The 24413-nt window shown below is 36.4% G+C and overlaps 2 protein-coding genes across 2 annotated transcripts in view; one reads left to right on the forward strand and one right to left on the reverse strand.

Annotated features, from left to right (window-relative positions):
* Positions 1-1592, forward strand: part of LOC136836419 (uncharacterized) — a 471898-nt gene extending 470306 nt beyond the window's left edge. The window contains exon 8 of the mRNA XM_067100638.1: positions 865-1592. Within this exon, the coding sequence (XP_066956739.1) occupies positions 865-1088 (224 nt within the window). The 3' untranslated portion in view covers positions 1089-1592. The remainder of the gene's footprint in view (positions 1-864) is intronic.
* A 12282-nt stretch (positions 1593-13874) lies between these two features.
* Positions 13875-23455, reverse strand: LOC136836191 (uncharacterized). The gene is made up of 2 exons (XM_067100191.1): positions 21819-23455; positions 13875-14089 (listed from the first exon to the last, which is right to left on the reverse strand). Exons 1-2 carry the CDS (start codon positions 22906-22908, stop codon positions 13875-13877), a joined length of 1305 nt encoding a protein of 434 aa, XP_066956292.1. The 5' UTR covers positions 22909-23455.
* Positions 23456-24413: the final 958 nt, after the last annotated feature.

Raw genomic sequence — 24413 nt, forward strand, 5'->3', positions numbered from 1 at the left:
TTGATATCTCGATATAATTACTAAGTCTGGGGACCAAACATGTCAGCAATTAGACAGACCTAAATTTAAAATTTCACTTGACCGATCAAGTTACTTTATAATACCATGAACGCATGAAACTACTGATGATGTGACTCTCTAGCGACGAAAGAATATCACCATTTTAAGAAATAATGAAATATGGAAATAAAACTGAACCCCAGGTTTGCGTTACAAAATAATCTCTCAGATCTTTCATTGCAAGAATAAAAGAGAATATTATAACGTAGATGTTTGCACACCAAACCATAAAAAATATTTCCAGATGAACGGAATTGTTCATTGGGTCAGTCACCACACCCTTTCTTGACCCTGTTTCAATCTCTTTGGTACCGAACTAATGTAGCCTACTACTGTATTACCTATTGGGTATATGACATACCAGATGCAGAAAATTCTAGCCCTGCAAAGTGGCTGAACAGGGTGCAATACAGAGAATATAGGTTAATGCTGATTTCATAAAAAGCAAGTTATTTCATGAGACCTTGGCTTGATATTTATTAATAGTAGAAACTGAATTTTTCCCACATATCAGCGATTGCCTTTTCAGTACAGTACTGTAATTGGGTAATATACTGTAATGAAGCACTTAAAGATGAGCAAATTGAGTAAGAATATTGAAAATAGTGTTCTTATTGCGCATTTGACATTTGTTCATTACCTTATCTGTCAATTTTCTGTACATGGTAGTAGTATACTGTAATTAACGAACACATTAACCCAATTGTACCAAATACTGTTGAGTTGATTTGTTATGCCATGTGTTATTTATCTGAGTTGCACTAAAATACTTGTTCCTAAATGTATTTTCAACTTTATCCACAGGTTTGATTGCTGACACAACTGGTGATTACATAATGCCTTTTGTTGTGTCTGGGTTGTTCATCATCTTTTGCGGGGTAATACTAAATCTCATTCCCCTGATCCATTGTTGTCAGGGCAAGTATGCTGCCTCAGTCAGTTCAACTCCAGTTGATACCCCTAAAAATGGATCGCCTTCTTCATCACCAAATCATACTTACAGTAAAAAGAAACCAACACCCATATGACAGCGGTCTAAGCGTCAAGATAAACAGAATTCTTGAGGACATTGCTGTATCCATTTGCATTCTTTCTTTTCTATTTAGTAATATTGTGATCATGAGGAAAAGTTCATTTTTCTTTGATTATTGAGAAAAAACATTTTTATTGAGATAGGTTTTATTGGATGGTACGGTTTATTTTCAACTTCTTATTTTGAAGTTATTGAAGTTCTGTAATTGCCTAAACTTTTGTACAGCTTCATTACATTAGGTGATAATTATGCCATCTGTTATGGAACCTGCTAAATGTGATCCTCTTCAAAGCAATACAGTACAATGTCATGTGTGGACAAATTATGATTTAACCAGTAGTAACTGATCAACTTTATCCATTCCTAAACAATATTGTAATTATATTGTCTCTATAGATACTACATTTGAATTATGACCTTTAATTTTGATTCAATATATGTAGAACTTTCTAGATTAACTTATGGGTTATTTTTAACCTATGCCGCCAAATAAAAAAAAGGAGAGATTGTTACAATATTTTGGGGCTCGCGACAAATTTTGATGTCATTTTCCATGAAAAGAGGGAGTTAGGTGGAAACCTCATGAAAACAGTAAAATCCCAAGAAAAACTCAGTGTATAATTTATTTACATTTTTCAAAATGTGGAGCTGATCTTTCAAAGATTCTAATATATCAATAAATATTTTAAGTGTTAAAAATGATATATTTGAATGTAACACACAGCTGATAAATTACATTCCCTGACTTTTCAATAAATACTTTTGAATTTTAGAAAGTGAAGTACAATTTAAGGATTTTGATTTCTTATAAATAAATATGACTTGAAGACAGTGTCATGGCTTGAGAGATGTTTGGAACTTCTCCCAATAAAATTCAAGCAACACATTGTAGGTTCTCAGTTATGTTATTACAACAGTATTATTTTTAGGAAAAACATTTGTCTACTATAGTTTACTGTTTTATTGGACAAAAGTGCAAATATTGACAGGATTTACATGATTTGTATTCGTAGTTTTATGTACATTTTATATATACATATATGTATGTATGTATGTGTGTATGTATATATATATATATACAGTATGTATGTATGTATATATATATATATATATATATATATATATATATATATATATATATATATATATATATATATATATATGTATGTATGTATATATATATTGATGTATATATACATATATATGTATATATATATATATATATATATATATATATATATATATATATATATATATATATATATATATATATATATATATATATATATATATATATATATATATATATATATATATATATATATATATATATATATATATATATATATATAATATTACATACAAACAAACATTAAGCTACAAATTTCATTTGATTTCCAATTCGCTCTACCTTGGAAATAATACCAAAGGGAATTATAATCGATAAGTGACAATCACCTGATGGACTTGATTCCCGACGGTGCCTATCTCTGAATTCAGTGGCAAGTAGCCTACTCTGCCAACCAGGCCGCCAAGAAAAGTATCCAAGCTGATACCGACTCTGCAACACGTATCACTGTCGAATGCAGGTATTTGTGCTTAGAGTCGGCATCAACCCACCTCCACCATCACAGCCGATTGCTACGTTTGAAACACTAGGTATTCATGAATATTTATCACATCAAACGTATCAGTCAGCTGTGATGGTGGAGGTGGGTATCAGCTTGTACTTCTCTTGACGGCCTGGTTGGTAGAGTTGGCTACTCGCCACTGAATTCAGAGATAGACACAATCAGGAATCGAGTCCACCAGGTGATTGTCACTTTTCGATTATAATTCCCTTCGGTATTATTTCCGATATAGAGCGAATTGGATATTAAAAAAAATTTTACAGCTTGAATGTTTTTGTATATAAAACGTCACAGTGACGTGATATATATTCATGTATATGTATATATATGTACAGTATGTGTGTATATATATGTATATATAAATGTACATATACATTTATATAATATATATATATGTATATGTATATATTTATATATATTTACACACACACACACACACATATATATATATATATATATATATATATATATATATATATATATATATATATATATATATATATATATATGTATATATACATATATATACATACATACGTATATATATATATATATATATATATATATATATATATATATATATGTATATATATATATATGTATGTATGTATGTATGTATGTATGTATGTATGTATGTATGTATGTATGTATGTATGTATTCATATATATATATATATATATATATATATATACATGTGTATATTGATATATGTATATATATATATATGTATAATGTATATATTGATAGACTGTACTGGTCACTTTTTACCTGATATGTATGTAACTGTAACAACCACATGTTGCCATCCCAAGTTTTCGAATTCTTCACGTTTTTTGGATATGCTTGTCACTAAAAAGCCTTGCATCCAAAGAGGTCAGGTCGGGAACTTGACCTCGTTCTGGTACTCTGCATGCAGATTTGAACTCTGCTACCGACATCAGAATTACTTCATAATTTTGCGTTTTGATTGAAGCCTTTGTAATTTGAAATGTCTCCAAAAAGTGTGAAGAATTCCGGAAGATAAGCAGACTCTGTGGTTAATTACAATTAGAATTACATGTGTATGTGTGTGTATGTATGTTAAGAGAAAATTGCAAGTTTTCTCTATTTTGAGTTGAGATTCATCTCCAAAGTACTGTACAGGTTGGAGGATGGGTTTGACTAGGCAAATTTTTTCATATATTTATGTGGAAATTAAATATGATATATTCATATTCCAGGGTTTTGAAAAGCATTGTTATTTACTGGAGAGGATGTTCACCAATAAAGAATATAATTTTTAATCATAATTGTGCACAGTTTATTTGAAAAAAAAAAAGTGTACAATTTATTTATTAAGGGAAATTTATGCTTTATGGTTTCTGTATGAAAATTAACAGTATTTGGTGTTCAAAATAGTGATAAAATGATAAACGAGACAGAATAAAAATGTGTAAGCATGTCAGACATCATTAATTCTGAAGATAGGCGTGCTTGTGTAGTATTGATAAATGCAGCATGAATGTTACAGTAAGACTGCATTTTTAAGCACAATTTCAATTATATATGTAATTATAAGTGAAACATCGTTGAACAGTTTATGTTAGCTGGGGAATCCTCAAGAAATTAACAGAATGAATATAATGACAATAGATGTACTAAAATCTTTTGCCCTGTAAATATGGTAAGGTTAAGGCAAGTATGGCCATGCAGTATCCCAAACATTCACTCTGATCACTAGTCAGATTGTCCACTGATCAAATGATATGCATCTGAAACTAAGTGCAATTAAGCAAAATTTCTGACTAAACAATGCAGTCAGGAACAGAGTATTCAAAAGCACAAGACTTTCAAAGTAAATACACAACAGATTCCTCTGTAATAATGCTTAATTTGGTTTTTTGAAGATAATTTTGCAACATATTAGGAGGCACTGTTAAACACTGACAGACGCTTGTATACAAATTCTCCATTGTTTTCGAAATGATTTATAAGTTGACCACCATTAAGTGTAAATTGAGCAGAAAGCTGAACATTTTCAGTTATTCAAAGGAAATTATTAATGTTAGCTTGCTGAACTGTCATGGAAAAATATACATTTTTCGAAATTATGACAATTTTTGCTTTACAGTGCTTTGGACAAAAAAAAAAAAAAAAGGAAAAGGAAGCATGAAAATTGTCAGCACCATCAAGATGTAATGGAAAGTATAAAATACTCGCGCCTAACCTTTTCTCGACGTTAGTTGAAGGTTGCTTACATCCGGTGTATTTTAACTTTTCACAGGCGTCTAATGCACCAAATCGTCAAAACCCTTTATGTAATAAGAATAAGTATTGTTAACAGTTTTTTTTATATTGACTTTAAAGAATGATAGCTAATTTCTGTCAACATGCCGTGTTTGTTCCTCAAAAACATGCATTAATTGGATCTAATGCTACGAAAATAAGTTGAAATTATATACAGTTCCTGAAAAACCATGACAAGGATAATTATTGAGCCATTATTTCACAAGCAACCTATTAGAAAATATACTGTACCGCAAATAGTGCAAATAATAAAATCAAATTTATCAATATTAGGATTTCGTTTCTATCACTAAGGTTAGTAGCAGTTGTCAGGACTTTTTGTGACAGCCAATGGAGTTAGCAATATATCTAGTTCAAAGCCTGAAAGAAAATGTAGCCGGTTGGGCTTCGCGGAAACTTTCAGTATTGATTTATTGTGTTTGACTTTAACCTGGTCTTAGTCAGTAAATGTCTTTACTTGCCTTATTAACGAATTAAGAATAAGAAAGCTTCTTTTCACCTTTTAATTATTATCCTTATTTCAGTTTAATGCAGAAAAGAAGCACCGACATTTCCGGTTCAGGTCTTTAATTTTTTATCGAAAGAAAGATTTTCCTATACTTTACATAAGAGGAAGCATTTTTCTTTGCAAGGAAAGAATAGTTTTTTTTTTACCTGGTTAGGATAGTTCCTAGGAGACATGCATACCCCCAAACATTATCTGAGGGTCCAGAAGGTACGAAAAAGTGATATACCAGCGAATCCAAATGATGGTCACTAAATCAACTGGAGCTAAAATAAAAATAAAGGAAAACTTGCCTATACTGTAGCTTGCAAAAAGCCAGTTAGTATTAAAGTCAATTTTTTTTAGTCTGTTCAAAGAACAATCTGGCAGACTAATGTTGGGTTAAAATTTACAAGACATAGAAAAGAAGCTGGCAAGGTACTCACTGAGGTTGCAATCTAAAGGTGACCACATCATGGGAAGAAAATGAAAGTTTTAGAAGCCACAAAAGAATAGAAAATAAAGCCAAGCTAGGGAAGTAAACAGCTGCAGACCTGTCTGACACTTCTAGTTAAGGTATTAAGGATGTTAATGTATTTCAATTTTCAAAAATTTTGCAGCTTGTAGGTGATATTTCCAGGAACAAATACTTAACATTCTGAAGTTATAGGCCACTTATACCAAAGTTTGGATTCAGATTCTCATTTATGATTGTTTCAGCATGCAGCAATTCCCTTACTCGGATAATCAATATCTGGTACAAATTCTGTAAACTTTTAAATAGTTTCTTCTATTATTGACTGGAAGGTGGCTGATAATGGATAAATATTTGCCTTTTTTTCCAACCAGAAAAACTGGACAGCCTTGCTTACTTTCTGGAATAATTTCGTCAGATATTCCCTCATTCATTTTGTGCAAGTACCAGTAAAGGTTATTTTTCTCTAGTGCACCTTTACACTGATTACAAGGTTACTCAAGATAATTATACAACTGATTTTCAGATCGCTTAAAAAAGACTTATCGCAATGAAGAAGCCAGACAATCTAGATTTGTGCGTAAAAAAATTTCTCAGAGTAAGTAAACTTTCATAGATATGGCACAGTATATTGAACAGTGGATTTGGTATGGGTATCGAAAACGAATATCAATTGAGTAGCTTTATCTCCCATCAACGAACTTATTAAAACTGTTATTGTATGGGCTATCTACACAACATAGTTTTGAATATCTTCCTTGTAGTAATGCAGAACTTTGCAACCAATTCTGATTGTAAAATAAATAATAATCCTTCAACTGTAATATGCCTTACCCCCGTTTGCCCATGCACTCGGGTAATTTTAACATCTTGTCTAATTGTAATTTGATTTGCCTTGATGTTGAATTTCCAGACAAAGACGTAACAGAGTGTTTGGAAAGGGGAATAGGGATTTTTTGCTAATGACTGGTCTAGGGTTTACTGTATTTGTGAATATTCAACAAATTTATATTCCACCACAAACACAGAATTGGTGTATTGTAGTAATTTCTGACAATCTAATATTTATTTAAAAGAAACATAGGATGCACAATTATACACAGTGTAAGTGATCAAATGTTGAATATATAAGTTGTGAATTTTTGCTAATAATAATTATACTTCCAACATTAATAATACTTTAAGGTATAAGAATGAATTCTTTACCAACGTATGTACAATGTAATTTATCTCTGTGAAATCTATACATCTAAATAGGTTACAATTTTCTAACTGTTGTGCATATGCAGTATTTGAAAAATATTGTACTGAATGCTTCCTCCATTTCCAGTGGATTTGTACAATAATAGTTACCAGAAATATGGCAGACAGAATGCCACATAGGTGGCTGTAGATTTTTCCTGTATCATTCTAGACAAGCTATATCAATATTTGTACTGCACTTTGGTTTTCTCTTTCATTTCATTACTAATGTGATTTTCTCTTTCAATTTCCTGTTAGCGCTGTGAAGTGAACAGATTTAATGGTTATAGGTATAAGACAGTATTCAGGTACAGTAAATTCTCAAAACATTCAAGAAAAATGAATGAAAATACAGTAAAATAAAAACTTCAAACCACAACCAATGAAACTATTACTACATTTAGGTGAAAAACGGGTCAGACTTAAAAGTATCAGTATTGTTAGTATGAATGTACATGCGAGTTCAAAGAATTTGCTCTCGGAACACATGGTCTTTGTTATGAAAATTTAGTAAAATTATTCAGAGCAAATTACTGGAAAAATGTAAAAGTGGTACAGGTATTCAAATTACAGCTTGGTTCACATTAGTCCGCTGGCAGATATTATTTTTGAATTGTATTTTTGACCATTTAAAACCACATTGTCATCACTCCTCACTGTTGAATATTTTTTACAATATAATATACTATATTATTTGAGATTGCATAATAATGACGTGATGGAGTACACTATTTTATATTACTTGTGTGGTTAGTACAATTTCAGTTGTAAATGAATATAAAAGTGAACAGCGGTACTGCACATGCGAAAGTTCTCTTTATATTTTTAGATCTGGCGAGAAGATGCATGAGGTACAACATTCAGTTTTGTTTAAAAAATCATAAATTAGCATTTGTAGTATAGATTCAATAGAAAGTTTAATCACTATGCCTCTGTAACTAGTAGTACTGTGCTTTCTTTAATTTTATTTAACTTTCTTTGAGTTTCATGTAAAATTTAATCATTTTACTTATTAGTAATCAATATAAAAGGGACAAACTATAAGAGGGCAAAACTGTACATCAGTATTTTTAAGTGAAGAAAAGTTGCTGCTCTGTAAAGATCACTGCTGTATCAGTGCCCTGTTATCTGTGTTGCTACTTCACTAAACTTGGGTGTCTGACTGCCCTTAAAGGAAAGTTGTGCCATGGAAAAAATACCAGTGCTAACAATAAAGTATTTAAGAAAGGTCTAATAGTAATCAAGAACGCTTATGTAATGGTGAAAAAAATACAGTGTTGCACCATATCTTGTTGAATGTAGATATGACTTTAGTTCCTATTTTAGTATTACTACTTCAATATGCAGCTATTAGATAGTTTTAATAACTACAGATACAGTACTAATAAAGATAGAAAACTTCTGTTCACTGTCTTTCAGAGAATGTGCAGAATGAGGTTGCAAGCAGGACTGTTAGGACTGTTCTTCTCAAAGTATGTGAACACAGAAAAGCTCTACTTCACAAATATTCTTAAACAAAATTAGTGTAGATAACTTTCTCAAGATTTTTAGAAATTAGTGTATCAGTAGAAATTTAGTGCATTAACTTTACAAAATATTGTTGACATTATAATTGTTTTCACTTCATCATGTTAACAGTTAGCAGTATAAGCAAAATCACAGTTCCAGTGTGTTTGAAATTTTCCATTATTCTACATTATGTCTTCATAAATAACATAAAATAAAAGATTATATTTCAATTTGCTTTGTGAATTAAGTTTCCTTATTTACTGCCTGTTCACAGGTCTTGTAAACCAGTGAATAACTTGAAAATTTTATTGTGGAAACTTCTCACTATCAAGGTACCTGCCAAATTGTGTGGGTGCATAATCCGTCATTTATCTGGATTAATAGAGCCAAGACCCTGTCAGAATTATCTGGCAAAATCCGGATAAGGACAAGCAAAGATATCTACAGGTGTTCAAGAACAACTCTGTACTCTTCCTCACCTTATCTTGTCAGTACCACATAATTGTAAACATTAAATAAGTTTCTGTCGCGTACTTCTTTAGCTTGTCTTGGGAAGTCTTGATATCATGCTAGGTTGACTGGGTAGTGCCATGGTCCATCACGATACGTGACCTGGGCCAGCCTTGCTCCATCCTCCCATAATCCAACAATGTCTAGTTTCTGTTGAAGGGTCAACAGGATGAGGTGGGGCCATATGCACAATGCACAATACCACACACAAGGAGCAGGACCAGCTATACTACAGGTACTGCAATGAAAGCAACATGCTCAGGAAACATCAATCCACTCGTGAACAGTTGAAGCAAGTGATTAATCAAGCATGAAAAAGGAAAACGGTCTTTATTACTGAGTATACTGATACTTTCTGGCTGTAGCCGATTAGCATACGATATGCTTTTGATGTGTCTATGGCGCTATGTCTATCAGCCATTAAAAATAAAAAATTACAATAGCATGTACATTTCTGCCAATAGCAAGGAATCTTACAAGAAAACCTTCTGCCGTACACTCTTAAACTGATGACATATCCAAATCAGCCAATAAAAAGCCATAAAAAGAGTGCCCTTTCTTAAAGTGTTTAGTAACATTGTGCTTTTAAGTTAATAACAATTGCAAAAGCTCACTCTTTTTCCTTTACTGCTGTACCTCTTTCGCCTTGTGTTCATGTGTATGTTTCTTAGTGCAGTGTATGTTGCCTTTTCTTCTTTGTTTGATTTACTGACAATATTTCATTATAAGTTTAGTTGACTATAAATATGATTATCACACATATAACCGTACACAAAAGAATATTTTATCACTGTTGATAATTCATCTCTAATTACTGTAAGAATATTAAAATGCGAGTTTGTAATGTTGGCAAGACATTGTACCATTTATAGCTTAAGTTTTGGTGCCACCAATGAAAGTGAAGAAGTGTGCGCACACGTACTTACCCTATGCACAAGACTGTGTTTATCTTTTGGACTGTAAAAATGAAAAGTGATAAAATGCAGTGTGTATTATTGTATAGGCTTCAGTTGTTCTCTCTCTCTCTCTCTCTCTCTCTCTCTGCTGCCTTATTTTTGCTTTGCTACAGTACAATGTTGTACATATCCTTTAATAAAATGTGTAATAATAAGAAAATGTAAGAACACAAAACAAAACAAGCTCCAGCAAGTTAGATGTCTACCTAGCTATCAGTGGGATGAGGACAGAACAGCACCAGCTTAGCGATGTTAAGATTCAAGCGACCTTGCGCTGTAGAGGTCTAGCATTGAGTGAGTGGGAGAGGTCACCGAGGTACCCCATTCAATTCCAGTGATGGGCGCAGGACAGCAGTATATCTGGAAGAAGCAATAACAGCCAGCACAAAGGTCAAAGGGAAATAGGTCTTATAGTTAAGACTAAGGTCAGCCTAGCGACCCAATTACTATCCTGACTGGTCCTTGTGCCCTAACGGCTTTCTATTCCCCAGTATTGTACGATATTGGGGTTGGGGTTCCTTGCTAACAGACTGGAGGGCCAGATTTTCTAAATATGTGAAAGCTGCCCCCTTCAAGAAGGCATTCACTCCCTTTCGGGCATGAAGGCCTTGGCTAAGTAAGTTATTTGTCTCGACTAGTCACTTAGCTTCCCTCAATGAGTTGTACATTTGTAATGCAGCTAACTAAAGTGACCTACCTAGCTGCTAGGAAGGGATACTAGTTTTACTAACTTATTACAGCAGAGCCTAACAATAGACAACAGTATCTACTGGCTGTCTCTGACAAAAGGGGAACTTTATTCCTAGGCAAAGGGTACATGGGAAATTGTGTCTTGTTGACATCGTCTACTATCCTACTGCCCTGGCACTAAATTAAATGACACTGACCTACCTAAATGCAATTATTTACTGGGTACACAATTCTTTATGGAATTTCACACACAATATTTTCAGACATGAGCAACCTGAAGGGTTAATGATGTTAAGCAGTCAGGTGTGTACCTGCTTGAGTACTGGACAGTTTTATCATGAGTTTATTACAGGTTAGTACTACAAGATTCCCTAGGGTGTTAGGTGTTGGTCTACTTGGGCAGGGATCACGCCGGCTACCTCCTCTGGGTAGGTGCCAGGATCACTCTGAGATGGAAATTGCACTGTGCCAATGGGACACAAGTGCCAAGGAGAACTTGTTGCTCTTACAGGTTAATTGGCCCTTTTCTGCCCCTCCTTCTTCTTCTTCAGGTTCTACCAAGGTCTAGCCACACCATTCCTAGGAGGTGACGAGGGAACCGACTCTGGGGAAAGGCCAGAAGTGCTGTCAGGAGTAGAATCAGAGGTAGCCCTAGGAGCTATGGGGAGACCCCCTACTTCGGCTGTTGCGACAACCATCATAAGGGTAGAACCAGCTTCTGCATCCTTGCCAGACAGTTCCTGGTCGAGCAGAGGGTGTAGCATTAGATCTACCAGAGGGTCATCCTCAGCAGACGAAGGTGACTGGGAAGAGGAATCGTCAGGGGTTGGAGGCTCACAATTGGCAATGATCAACTCCGTCAGGTTTGGAGGATCTCTGGCACTGGCACTAACTCGGGGCCAGGCACAGAGGGTAAGGTTAGTGGAGGCTTGGCATCCGAGACAGACAGAGCTTGGCACTGCTCAGGGCTCTCAAGTGGCACTGGCAGAGATTTGGAGTCAGGAGTGCCTGACGAGGGACCTGGGGGTGCAAAGCCCCTCTGTGTACTTTAGGTAGCGTGAGACAGAGATTCCTGTCTCAGGTGGAGGGCAGAGCCTCTTGGAGTAGTTCTGGTTGTGGTGTCCGCTGCATTTTGCTCGCTAGGGCACCCTGGCCTATTCGTGGAGTGCCCTGTTACATTACAGGTCTTGCAGTGGTACTTGGTCCTGGAGATTTCCCTTTGCAGTGAGGGAGGAAACTGTTGGTGGCCATCGTTTTGTGAGGAGCGAGGACTGGGCTGGTAGTTGCACTGAGAGTGCCCCTTCCATCGACCACTTTGGTGAGTGGTAGGTAGGGCTGACAGTGGCACGCTTGTCATGGTGGCAGTGTCCCGGTCAGGTGATTCTGGAAATAAGGCCTCCCTGGTGTAGGTAGCTAGACAACAGAGTGGCATTGGGGAGGGACATCCCCAGAGGAAGTCTCGTCCCAACAGGAACTCTACTCCGTGCCTGATTTTGCTCACCACGCCAATGCGGTGAGGTTGCGTGCCCCAAGGGGTTACCACCTGAAGCTCGACTGTGAGAATGGTCTTAGTCTGCTCTTCTATCCGAGTCATCGTCCACCTGGTCTTTTCGTCTACAGTGACACTGGCTGGCACTCGGGCCTGGTCAATCAGGCAAATATCAGAGCCAGTGTCTACCATAACTGGCAGGTTCACTGGTAGGTTAGAGCCATCCAGGGGTGCTACTGAGATGGACTGAGTCCACACCACTCGGGGTGAGGTATGTCTGACGGCCAGGCCGTGGAGGTCATGGCACTGATCAGGTTTACTTGCTTGGTAGAGGGGATATGTTTTGGGCAACCAGGATATCCAGCAGTATAGTGCCCTGCAGTTCCACAGTATCAGCAGGGGCCCCTTGAATGGGCTGATTTCCCTATGGTGACTGTTGGTGGAGAAGATTGAGTGGTTGTGGATGGAAAGGAATCATTGGAATCCTCTTTAAGGTGCTGATGGTTAACTCCTTTCTTACTGCAGCACTCAGATTCAGGGTGACCCATTCTCTTGCAGAAGTTACACGTTGGTGGCTTGGCAGGGTGTCCGTTCTTCAAGCGAGCTGATCCTGAGAGATGACTAGGCGGCACTATGCGCCGGTGAGATGTGCTGCGAGACTGGTTGAAGGTCTCCCAGTCGTCGGCCATCCGACTAGTTTCTGCAAGTGTTTTAGGTTGCTTGTAGTTGAGGTGCACAGCAAGTGGTCCAGGAACACACTGGAAGAGATCCTCCGGCATGGTCTGGTTGAACAGGTCCTGGAACTCTGTGCATGCCATGGCGTCGAGCCAGCGCTGTCCTGATTGGGTCTGATGATAGGTGCGTGCATTCAGCCCAGGCCCAACCAACTTCCTTGGTAAGACCTCTAAAACGCTGCCCCCATCTCTCCGGGGTGATTTTGTACGCCTTGGTGATCATACCCTTGTCCAGTGAGAGGAGGGCGGTTTTGCCAAGTAGTGTGGCCCTCTCCATCTCGGTGGTGGAGTAATTCCCAAAAAGCGCTTCTATTTCCTCCAACCACGCCTCTGGCTGATCCTCTGTCCATTTAGGAATTAGAGCATTAATGCTAAATGTTGGAGCATTAGGAGCAGTAGGTGTGTGGTTGGAAGCTTGTTGGGCAGCCAGAGCCTCGGCTCTTTCCTTTCGAACCTTCTCTGGCTTGAGCTCCTTGCCCTTGAGAGCTAGCTCGCTCACTCTCCTTGTGAACTAGGTCTCTTGCTGCCTTAGCTTCTTTGTACTTCCTCAGATCTTCTCCATCTGCTCTTTCCTGCTGGAGTATATCATCCAGCTGTTCTTTCACCCACTGGGTGAGTTCCTGTACCATGTAACCTGCGTCCTTGCCCATGTTCATGATGGCTTGGCACTGTTCAAATGACATGGTTCAAGCCTTTTCGGACGTATAGGGGAAATGGTCTGTGACAGTGGGGAAGTGTCCTGTGACTTGTCGGCACTTTGTTGCAGTGGCACCTTCACAATAAGGTGGCACTGCAGCTGAGAGTGATACTGAAGGAGCAATGATCCTTATGGGCAGATATGCTGGCGTTGGCACTCTGTATCTCAGGTACAGGTGCAGTAGCAATAATTTGAGGGCTATGTCTTGGTGGCACTAAGGTGCCGTTGTGTTCCGAGGAACAATACAAAGAAGCAGTACAACCAAATGGCACTGAAGGAAATGGTGTTCTGCCTGAGGCAGAGTGTGAGTAATGAGTGAAAGGGAAAGTGAAGGATAAGTGCTTCAGTAATCTAGTCGTTGGCAGTGCCTCAGATTAGTGGCACTGTGGAAGGGGGGAACCCTTTGGCTTGCAATCGTGGGCGGCTAGTTCTAAGAACTAGTGGCTGCTCCCTGGCATGAGGAAAGGAAGTCTGCTTCCTGACATGAGGAGAGGAAGGTTTTGGGATTGCACTCAACGTGCGATTTGGCGCTTGCAATATACGCAAGTCTTGGACAATGAAAACCCACTCGTGCTCGACAGTTAATAACTGTTACTAAATGGTTGTACGTTCTTTCTTTGAAATGCATGAGAGCTCACTCTGTTGGCTGAGGTACTTAATATGAGAATAGATACTGGAGACAATGACAATGAACACGGGCGCATATACAAGTTCATGCACTTTGTGTGAATGAGTAAAAAGGAAGAATTGATTGCAGATCTAAAAAGATCAAAGTTTTGGGCATAAATGGAAAAAAAAGATTATTTGCTCTGGCTTTATGAATTAATAGGTTTATTCTCCAATACCCGCTTATTATTATTACTATGCCCTTATTAACTTTCTTGGGTGATGATGTAAGAATATTAGAGTCCTTTCTCTCTCTCTCTCTCTCTCTGAGAGCATATTTGTATTGGAATGTACTCGTTGCGTTGTTTAATTTAATTCATTCTTAAAGTAATTTACTGTGAAAAATTACGCTTTGAAAAATTATGTTAAGTTACGTTTTTTTAAAATCTACTTTTGGAATTTACGTAATTTAATACCTAGCTCCCGTCATAACAAGTTATACGGTGGAAAGGGTTTTCACATTACAGTAAAAATATTTCGTTAGATTTTACGTTAGGTGAAAAGAAATGGAATTGCGCTCGGTGAGCGAACGATGAGAAGTGGAACGGGGTGCGTGGGAGAGAACGGCTGTTGGCCACTGGTGACGTCAATCACCTCATACAATACTCGATCGGTGATTTAAAATCCAGGGAAAAGAACATTAAACTTTCTGACCGAATGATTGGTGCTGATATGCAGACTCGAATTATTTCATTAAAACATCAAGAATGTCTTTACTTTACTTTACTTAAAACATTAAAAGAAAATCTGAACTAGATCTGGCGGTCTTGAATTTTGAGAGTTAGACAAAGGAGCGTGCATGCACCGACGCTGCTAGGAGTTGTCGCCCGTGGTATTTTAACAAACAAGAATTTTCGACTACACTTCGCTGACAAAGGAATTGCATACTTCCTCTGCCATAACTTTTCGAAGAACACACTTAACTAATTGTTCACGGCTCACAATTAATAAATCCCTGGCAAAGTACTTCCTAATTCCTAAATGCCAGTGTTATGGTGTAAACATCTCTGCTTCTCTGCTTCTCACAACGCAAAATATCGCGGGATTAGTTTGGATCAAATTTAGCAATATGGATAATATAAAGAATATCTCAAGCAGATAATTGACTAGGGATGAAACAGCAGCACTAGGACTAGGATTAAATTTCTGTGTAGGGACTACAAATAATATCAACATAGAATTCAATAGCAAGATTAACTACCTTAATGCTGAACAACACAGTGATTTAGCCCCGTTTCTCAGAGGAGTGATGATAGGGAGTAATGTAAACAACCTTAGAGATATCTTGCCAGTAAGATTTAGCACCGCTCTACAGAGATTAAAAAGTTACAAAGATATTAAAATTATGAAAGCTGACAAAGGGGGCAGCATTGTTATCATGAATAATTCAGAATATAGGGATAAAATGTACAGGCTACTAGATGATGAAACTACCTACACTAAAATAGAGAATCCTCCTACAGTCCAAAAGCTTCAGAATACCGTCAACCAGAATGTGAAGAAAATAATCAGTAAACTATGTAATGGGAAGGACACGCTATGCAATAAATTATTTTCAAGGAAACTACCTGAATTTGCATACATATATGGCAGCCCCAAAATACACAAGGATGGCTGCCCACTCCGCCCTATTGTTTCTAGCATGAAATCTCCTAACAAAAACTTAGCTGTTTGGTTAGCTGGAGGACTAGGAATATACTTAGTTAAATTTTCAGAATCACATATTAAACATTCACATAGAGAAAGTTAAGAACAAGAATATAAAGGGATATATGGTTAGTTTTGATGTAGTAGCTTTATTCACCACTGTCCCCTTAGATAAAGTTTTAGAATTTCTACAGACTAAACATAATGAGGGCATTTTCAATCCAAACATAGAAATAAGTGTCTTCCTGGAGTTGATCAAATTATGTGTTAGTGATACTTATTTTACGTTTGAGGGACAAGTATACAAACAGAAAAATGGAGTAGCTATGGGGTCCTCATTATCACCAATACTTGCTAATATATATATGGAATATTTTGAGACTAATCTAGTTCCTAATATTAATGTCCCTAACTTAAAATTGAAAGGTTGGCGGAGATATGTGGATGATATTTTTGCCATTCTGCAGGGTGATGAAAGTGAAATAGAAACTTTTCTAGACGAACTCAATAGTTTTGATAACAACATCCAATTCACTCTAGAAAAAAGTAACAATAATAAACTGCCCTTTTTAGACATCTTGATAGAAAGAAAAGAAATAGGATATGAATTCAGCACATACAGAAAGCCCACACACACAAACTCGTATATTCATTTCTTCTCTTTTCACAGTCATGCTATAAAAATGGGTGTTCTAGCAGTTTATTTCTTAGGGCAATGAGAACGTGTGACCCTTGTAAGATAGATAAAAAATAAATTACATTGATAAAAGCTTTGATACATTAGCATACCCGGAATGGTTCAGAAAAAGGGCACTCAACAAAGCTAGGAGGATTTTTTACAGGGAAAATGCAGAGAGTACATGGAATACAGAAAACAAGAAAATAGTTTCCCTCCCTTATATGCCAAAAATGAAAGAAATTAAATATAAATTTGTGTATACCTTTGACAACACCGTAAAAAACAAAGTATGTAAAAATAAATTGGAAGGAGAAGACAGTAATGCAGATGATATAGGGGGATTATACATAATTAATTGCAACAATTGTGGAGACAAATATGTGGGTGAAACAGGTAGGGGAATAAGGACTAGAATCCAAGAACACAGGAGGGCAGTACAGCTCAACTCACAGGGGAGTGCTATAGCTAGGCATTGTTGGGAAAAGGACCCTAGGATGGATTTTACAAAAACAGTAGGCTTATATACAAAAGCAATAACATCAGTCATAGGAGGGTAGTGGAAGGGGCACTCATCAGACAGATTAAAGTGATAGAAGGAAACAAAGGATTTACCTCAGAAGATCCCATAAACCGATCTTTAATATTAAAAGAAGCTAAGATCGACCCTTCTGACCTGGAGGTTAGGTCTCCTGCCCAACAGACCGATGGTAACTACTCACATACCACAAGGGTTAATACCACTGACCATCAGATCAGGATATCAAACCGTCAGGAGGAGATTAACAACTCTCAAGAGAATGGAAACCAGGACAGCCATCATATAAATGACAGCACAGGGAGAAGAAGTTCCAGAAGATTGCTGGGCCTTGAACCAGCCTGACTACCTCATCTCTTGAAAAAGGGTCACAGTTAGGACCTGAAAGTACTCGAGTTTAAAAGTAACATGTAAATATTTACAAGTAAACAAGTTATACACAGGAATCTTGTGGGTTTCTCCTTCAATAATAATAATAATAATAATAATAATAATAATAATAATAATAATAATAATAATAATAATAATAATAATAATAATAATAATAATAATAATAAATAAATAAATAAATAAATAAATAAATAAATAAGTAAATAAATACAAAATCATTCAAAAAAGGAAAATAAATTATATATGTAGAAAGTTAAAAAGAAAAGGTAAATTTGATTACGATATTTTTCGTAGTTTTGCCCTCTTTTTGATGACTGATTTAAGTTTACCGAATACGGATATATTCTTATAACAAAGTTAAAAAAAAATCTCCGTTAAAAAACAATCAAGGTAAAATTAAAGGCTAAATGTCCATAAACGTTTTGTATATGAAAAATACTGTTAAAAATAGTCAAGATTTCGCCCAAAATCAATTTAAAAACCATTAAGAAAAGGAAAATAAATGATATATGGAAAAAGTTTCAAAAATATTTCAATTTCAATTCAATATTTTTTGGGAGTTTTGCCATCTTTTTGATGACTGATTTTAGTTTAAGGTTTACTGATATATTATTATAACAGAATTATATAAAAAAACAATGAATATTTAAGTAAAAAATCAACTTCTAAAATGACCTAAAAAAAGGAAAAAAGAATGTAACATGAACAGTTTTAGAAAAATATGTCAACTTTGAATACAATATTTTTTTTTTAAATTTTGCCCTCTTAATGATGAATCAATTTAATTTAGCTTTTACAGATATATTCTTATAACCGAGTTTTATTAAAAGAAAACGTTAAAAAAATATCAATTTCAAAAATCACCTAAAAACAGGAAAATGAATATAGCATATAAAAAGCTAAAAAAAAAAACATTTAAATTTTAATACAATGTTTTGGGGAATTTTGCCCTCTTTTTCATGAATGATTTTTGTTCAGCGTTTTCTGATGTATTCTTTTTATTACTTACCATTGTTGTTTTATATTTGTAATTTTTATTTTTATTTCAAATGACTGATACTATTTAATTACCAATGAAGAAAATTATGATACAATAATTAAAAAAAACAATAACAGTAATTAAATAAAAAAACGAAATACAATCAAAACAAAACATATGAAATAAAATAAGATGAAAATTAAAACAAACATAAAGCAAAAAATGTAAAAATAATACAATAGATTAATATAAAAGATCGTATTATTTTAATTTTGTTTTAAGTTAAAACAAACGTAAAGCTTTTTATGTTACATTCTTTTGCCTTTTTTTTGTGTGATTTTTGAAGTTGATTTTTTACTTAAATATTGAATGTTTTTCAACGGATATTTTTTATATAATTCTGATAACTAAAATCAGTTATCAAAAAGAGGGCAAAACTCCCATAAAATATTGTATTCAAATTAAAATATTTTTGACACTTTTTACATATTTCATTTATTTTCCTTTTCTTAGTGATTTTTAAATTGGTTTTTGACTGAAATCTTGAATGTTTATGACAGTATTTTTATATACAAAACGTATATGAACATCTAGCCTTTAATTTTACCTTGATTTTTTTGAACGAAGATTTTTATCATAAAACTTCGTTATAAGAATATATCCGTGAGCAGTAAACTAAAATCAGTCATCAAAAAGAGGCAAAACTACGAAAAATATCGTAATCAAATTGAATTTTTTTTTTTACTTTTTACATATATATTTAAATTATTTTCCTTTTTTAATCATTTTTAAATTGATTTCTGTCTTAAATCATGAATGTTTTTTAGGTGATTTTTTAAGTTGATTTTTAACTTAAATATTGATTGCTTTTTAACGAAGTATTTTTTATATAATTCTGTTATAATCATATATCAGTAAACGTTAAACTAAAACCAGTCATCAAAAAGAGGGCAAAACTCTCCAAAAATATTGTATTCAAGTTGAAATATTTTTGACACTTTTTACATATTTCGTTTATTTTCCTTTTCGTAATGATTTTCTAAATTGATTTTTTACTGAAATCTTGAATGCTTTTATCAGTATTTTTATATGCAAAACTTATCTGACCATTTAGCCTTTAATTTTATCTTGATTGTTTTTAACGGAGATTTTTTCATAAAACTTTGTTATAAGAATATATCCGTAAAAGGTAAACTAAAATCAGTCATCAAAAAGAAGGCAAAACTACGAAAAATATCGTAATCAAATTGAATGATTTTTTTTATTTCATTTATTTTCCCTTTTTTAATGATTTTTACATTATTATTATTATTATTATTATTATTATTATTATTATTATTATTATTATTATTATTATTATTATTATTATTATTATTATTATTACAGCTGCTTCCACGGCATTTAATTTACACAGTCTTCTCTATTCTTCTTATTACCTGTTTTTTCTCAGCCTATAGCTTTTATATCCGGTTTCCCAAGGACATACAAAGATTTCTGTTTTCTTAGGCTTATTTCCTCTGGCATTTCAAACGCGCTCTGGCGTTAACTTTCAGAGTGAATGAATGGCATGCAGGTTACAAGGGTATATATAGCAAGCGGGGGTGTACAGTTGTGAAGTCGGTTATTCAGCAGTGTTTTGGTTCGTCCTAGGTTGGTGACGGAGTCAGGCCCGGAGGCGTTGAGACCTTCTGGACATAATCGCCATTGGAATTTGGGAGTGAATGATATCCGGGATTATAATCTGTTCAGGTAATCTGCCTCCTGTGTCCGTTGCTGGGTCTCTTTCTCTTTCTTCTTCTCTTGCTCTTTCTGTCACACCTCCTCTCTCTCTCTCTCTCTCTCTCTCTCTCTCTCTCTCTCTCTCTCTCTCTCTCTCTCTCTCTCTCTCTCTCTCTCTCTCTCTCTCTCTCTCTCTCTCTCTCTCTCTCTCTCTCTCGCCGGTGTCTGTCGTCGGTTGGTTTCTTAAATTTCCCCTTATGATGGTAGAGAGAAATTCAGCTTCCTTCACCGTGTTGATGTTCGACTTTTTTTTCTAAAATATGTAAACCTTCGAGAAGCCGTAGGCATCGGCGGTCCGTTGCCTGTCGATGATTTTGGTACTCTTTACGAGTTCTTCTTTTTCGGGCCTTCTTTGATATTTTTGAGCGTAATGATTAAAAACACACCCTTCTTGGAGGTGACACGAGAGACGCTTGGAGTGTTTGGTAGTCGTCATCCCGATATAAGAGTGTTGGCGTCTTTCCACCGGGCATGTGAATTTATAGATGACACTACTTCTCTTCAAAGACGTTTGTGGGGGCGCAGAGTTGTTTTTATATAATAACTGGCATGTTTTCATATTTTTTATAGTATATTATTAGGACAATTTTATCATCTTGTTTAATAAGGGTTACATTTTCATTTATTATTTTTCTGAGGGCTTTCTCATCTTCTGCATATTTTTGGTGCATGTAGTTCCTGTAACATAGCTTTATGGACTTACATATTTTATAAAATGAGCCGACCATCAACACGGTGAAGGAAACTGAATTTCTCCCTACCATCATACGGAGAAATTTAAGGAACCAACCAACGTCAGACACTGGTGAGAGAGAGAGAGAGAGAGAGAGAGAGAGAGAGAGAGAGAGAGAGAGAGAGAGAGAGAGAGAGAGAGAGAGAGAGAGAGAGAGAGAGAGAGAGAGAGAGAATAAGAGAGAGAGAGAGAGAGAGAGAGAGAGAGAGAGAGAGAGAGAGAGAGAGAGAGAGAGAGAGAGAGAGAGAGAGAGAGATTATTTATTTAATAAATTTATTACGCCCAAAGACGTCAAACAAAGTTACATATTAGCAGTTACTTACAGTACATCAGAAATCAACAGAAAAAAATTACAGCATTGAATTATCAGTATATCAGTTACAAAAATAACATATATGAGATCGTATTCCATTATCACAACAACTGCAACAGACAGTTTAGCAACCACCAAAGTGTGGATGACGAGTCAAAATTAAGTCTAGGTGGTCATCTTTGAGTAAATATTGGCAGGTTTGAAGTAAATTTTGTCCTTGAGGTAACAGATTCCTGACAGTGGGGCAATGAAGGCAGTAGTGTTCAAGGTTATTGGCATTAGCAAGGTTACAGAGTTTACATGAGGTGTAGTGTGGTATATCTAGTGTCTGTCCAACCTGCCACACAGGACGATATCCCAACCTTATCCTGGCACTTACGACATTATGCCTACGCACCATGAGTCCACGTCGCCGATACTTGTGACGGCTCTGCAGTAAGTTATCATGATGCTGTATGGAAACACTAGTGCCCCTCTCTGCATCCCTACGCTGTACTGTACAGGCAAAAGCTTCTGAATATATTCTATGTTTAAGGCAGCGAAGTGAGGGCTCAACATTTCTGTCATCAAGTTCAAGCATGCAGACAGCTTTAGCAAGACTGTCCACCATGTCATTCCCAGCAAGCCCAATATGGGAAGGCATCCACATGAAGGACAAGACAAGCGAGGCATTGTAAGCAGCAGCGAGTTGACACAATATGTCTCGCACAACACGGCCACAGCTGGGCCTAGAAGATGTCAGTGCCTGGAGTGCAGATTTGGAGTCACATATCACCAATCCATTCACATTTCTTCTAACAAGTAGGGTTACTGCATCCCATATACCTTGAAGTTCGCAATAAGTGGAACTGGATGAGTTTGGCAACCTGCGACCATGCCACCCACCCTCAGGAGATTCTAAAGTGGGGGAGAACATAGCACATGCTGCACTTCCATCTGCCTGTACTGAGCCGTCCACGTAGATGTGGTGTCCTGCAGGAACTGAAATTGACACTTTGGCTATTGTTTCCAAAACCAGCTGCTTCTGTAGACTGGTATGGGCATCTTTAGAGGTTGGTGTGAAAGTGACAGCAGGAATAGGAACCCGCCATGGTGGCAAATCTTGGATGACTGCTTGCTCAGGTACACCGATATCAAGGTGTCGAAGATTTTCACATACTGCCCTAACTAGGTTATGGCCCCCTGGCCGGAGTTGAGGTCTTGGTGCATCTTCGTCAAGTGATGCTCTGAGTACAGCAGAGAAGTTTGGAGTAAATTGTGGAGAGTGTAGACATTTAACAGAAAACAAAGTTACATTGGCATAAATTCTCTCTATTAATGGAGGTAACATGAGTTCGGTCTGCATGTTGACTATCCGAGTGGAAGGAGGGCATCCTAGGATAAACCTCATTACTCTATTTTGGAACTGTTCTAGAGGTTGTAATGCCTGTCTGGGTAATTGAATTAAAGCAGGAGATAAATAGTCAACAACTGACCTTAGGAAGAGGATATAGAGGGTTCTAGCCACGGGGATAGATATACCTGTGGCCCTGGTGGCAAGTCACTTGATGGGAGTGAAGCGAGGCTCCAGTCGATCAAGAAGGTTTTTCACCATGGGGTGGATTCGTTGGCGTGCAGGTATAGCAGGGGTGATCCTGACTGGTGCACCTAGATATGTATACTGTGTGCAGTGAGGTATAATATTCCCACCCATAATGAACACTGGCAGGTCTTGGAGATTCCGGGCAGAGAAGATTCTGCTTTTTTCTGGGGAGAGTATGAGGCCACAGGAGGTACAGGACCTGTAGAATTCTTGAAGGACACGCTGAAGGTCTCGAGGGGTAGTGGAGTGGATGCAGACATCATCAGCATAGCAGGTTACAGTGGTTCCAGGGATGGCAGGGAGGAGAGACAGTACAGGGTGCATAACAATATTAAAAAGAAGTGGGCTCAATACACCGCCCTGAGGTGTGCCAAGCTCAAAATTTTCATAGGAGCTACACGCACCCTTAAAGAAAACACGTGATTTTCTGTTACTGAGATAACCGTTTATCCACTTCAGAAGGTTTCCTCTGACACCAAATTCGACAAGCTGATCAAGAATTATATCCCTGTTGGCTAAATCAAAAGCACTTTTGAGGTCAAGGAAGGCAACTACACTGTTGGGGGACAATCGGGAGTAGAGTTCAGCTAAACAGTGATGAGTACTCCTCTGTGGAAGAAAGCCATACAAATGGGGAGAGAGTTTTTCTTGTAACCAGTGCATTAGCCTGGTTAGTAATATATGCTCAAACACTTTACTAAAACATGAGGTGAGGGAAATAGGCCGGTATTTATCAGATCCAGGCTTTGGGATAGGAATAATTGTGCTAATGATCCAGGCAGCAGGTACATATCCATGTTGGTAGCAAAGATTATACAATTGTAGAAGAGGATTTCCAGGAACCTTCTGGAGGAGACGAAGCACTTGATAAACAAGGCCATCATCTCCAGGAGCAGAATTTTTATTTCCCATAACAGCGTGGCGCAGCTCATCCTCGGTGATCAGCTCTTTGTCCTCTTTGTCTGATTCCAACAACGCAGCCATCAGTCGAAGGTTGCGTAAGTTGCTCTGGGAAGAAAGTGCTTCTTGGATTTGTACAGGGAGATTACTGGACCGTGACTGGGTTGACAAAGTAGTGATGAGATCCTGGGCATATGCTTGTGGACTGTGATGAAGTGCACATGTGGTTATTTTCTTGACAGTCCTTTTGATAAGATGCCACATGGTCCCAACGCTAGTCTGGTGGTTAATTAGGTCAGTGTATTTATACCATGACTCAGTGTAGACACACTTCTGGAGAGCAACTAAATCATCCCTCACCTGCTGATATTGAAGTAGATGATTGGGTGTCGGTTGTGTCTGAAAGGCAAGGC

Source organism: Macrobrachium rosenbergii, chromosome 56 (assembly GCF_040412425.1).
Source record: "Macrobrachium rosenbergii isolate ZJJX-2024 chromosome 56, ASM4041242v1, whole genome shotgun sequence".
NCBI classification, from domain to species: Eukaryota; Metazoa; Arthropoda; class Malacostraca; order Decapoda; family Palaemonidae; genus Macrobrachium; species Macrobrachium rosenbergii.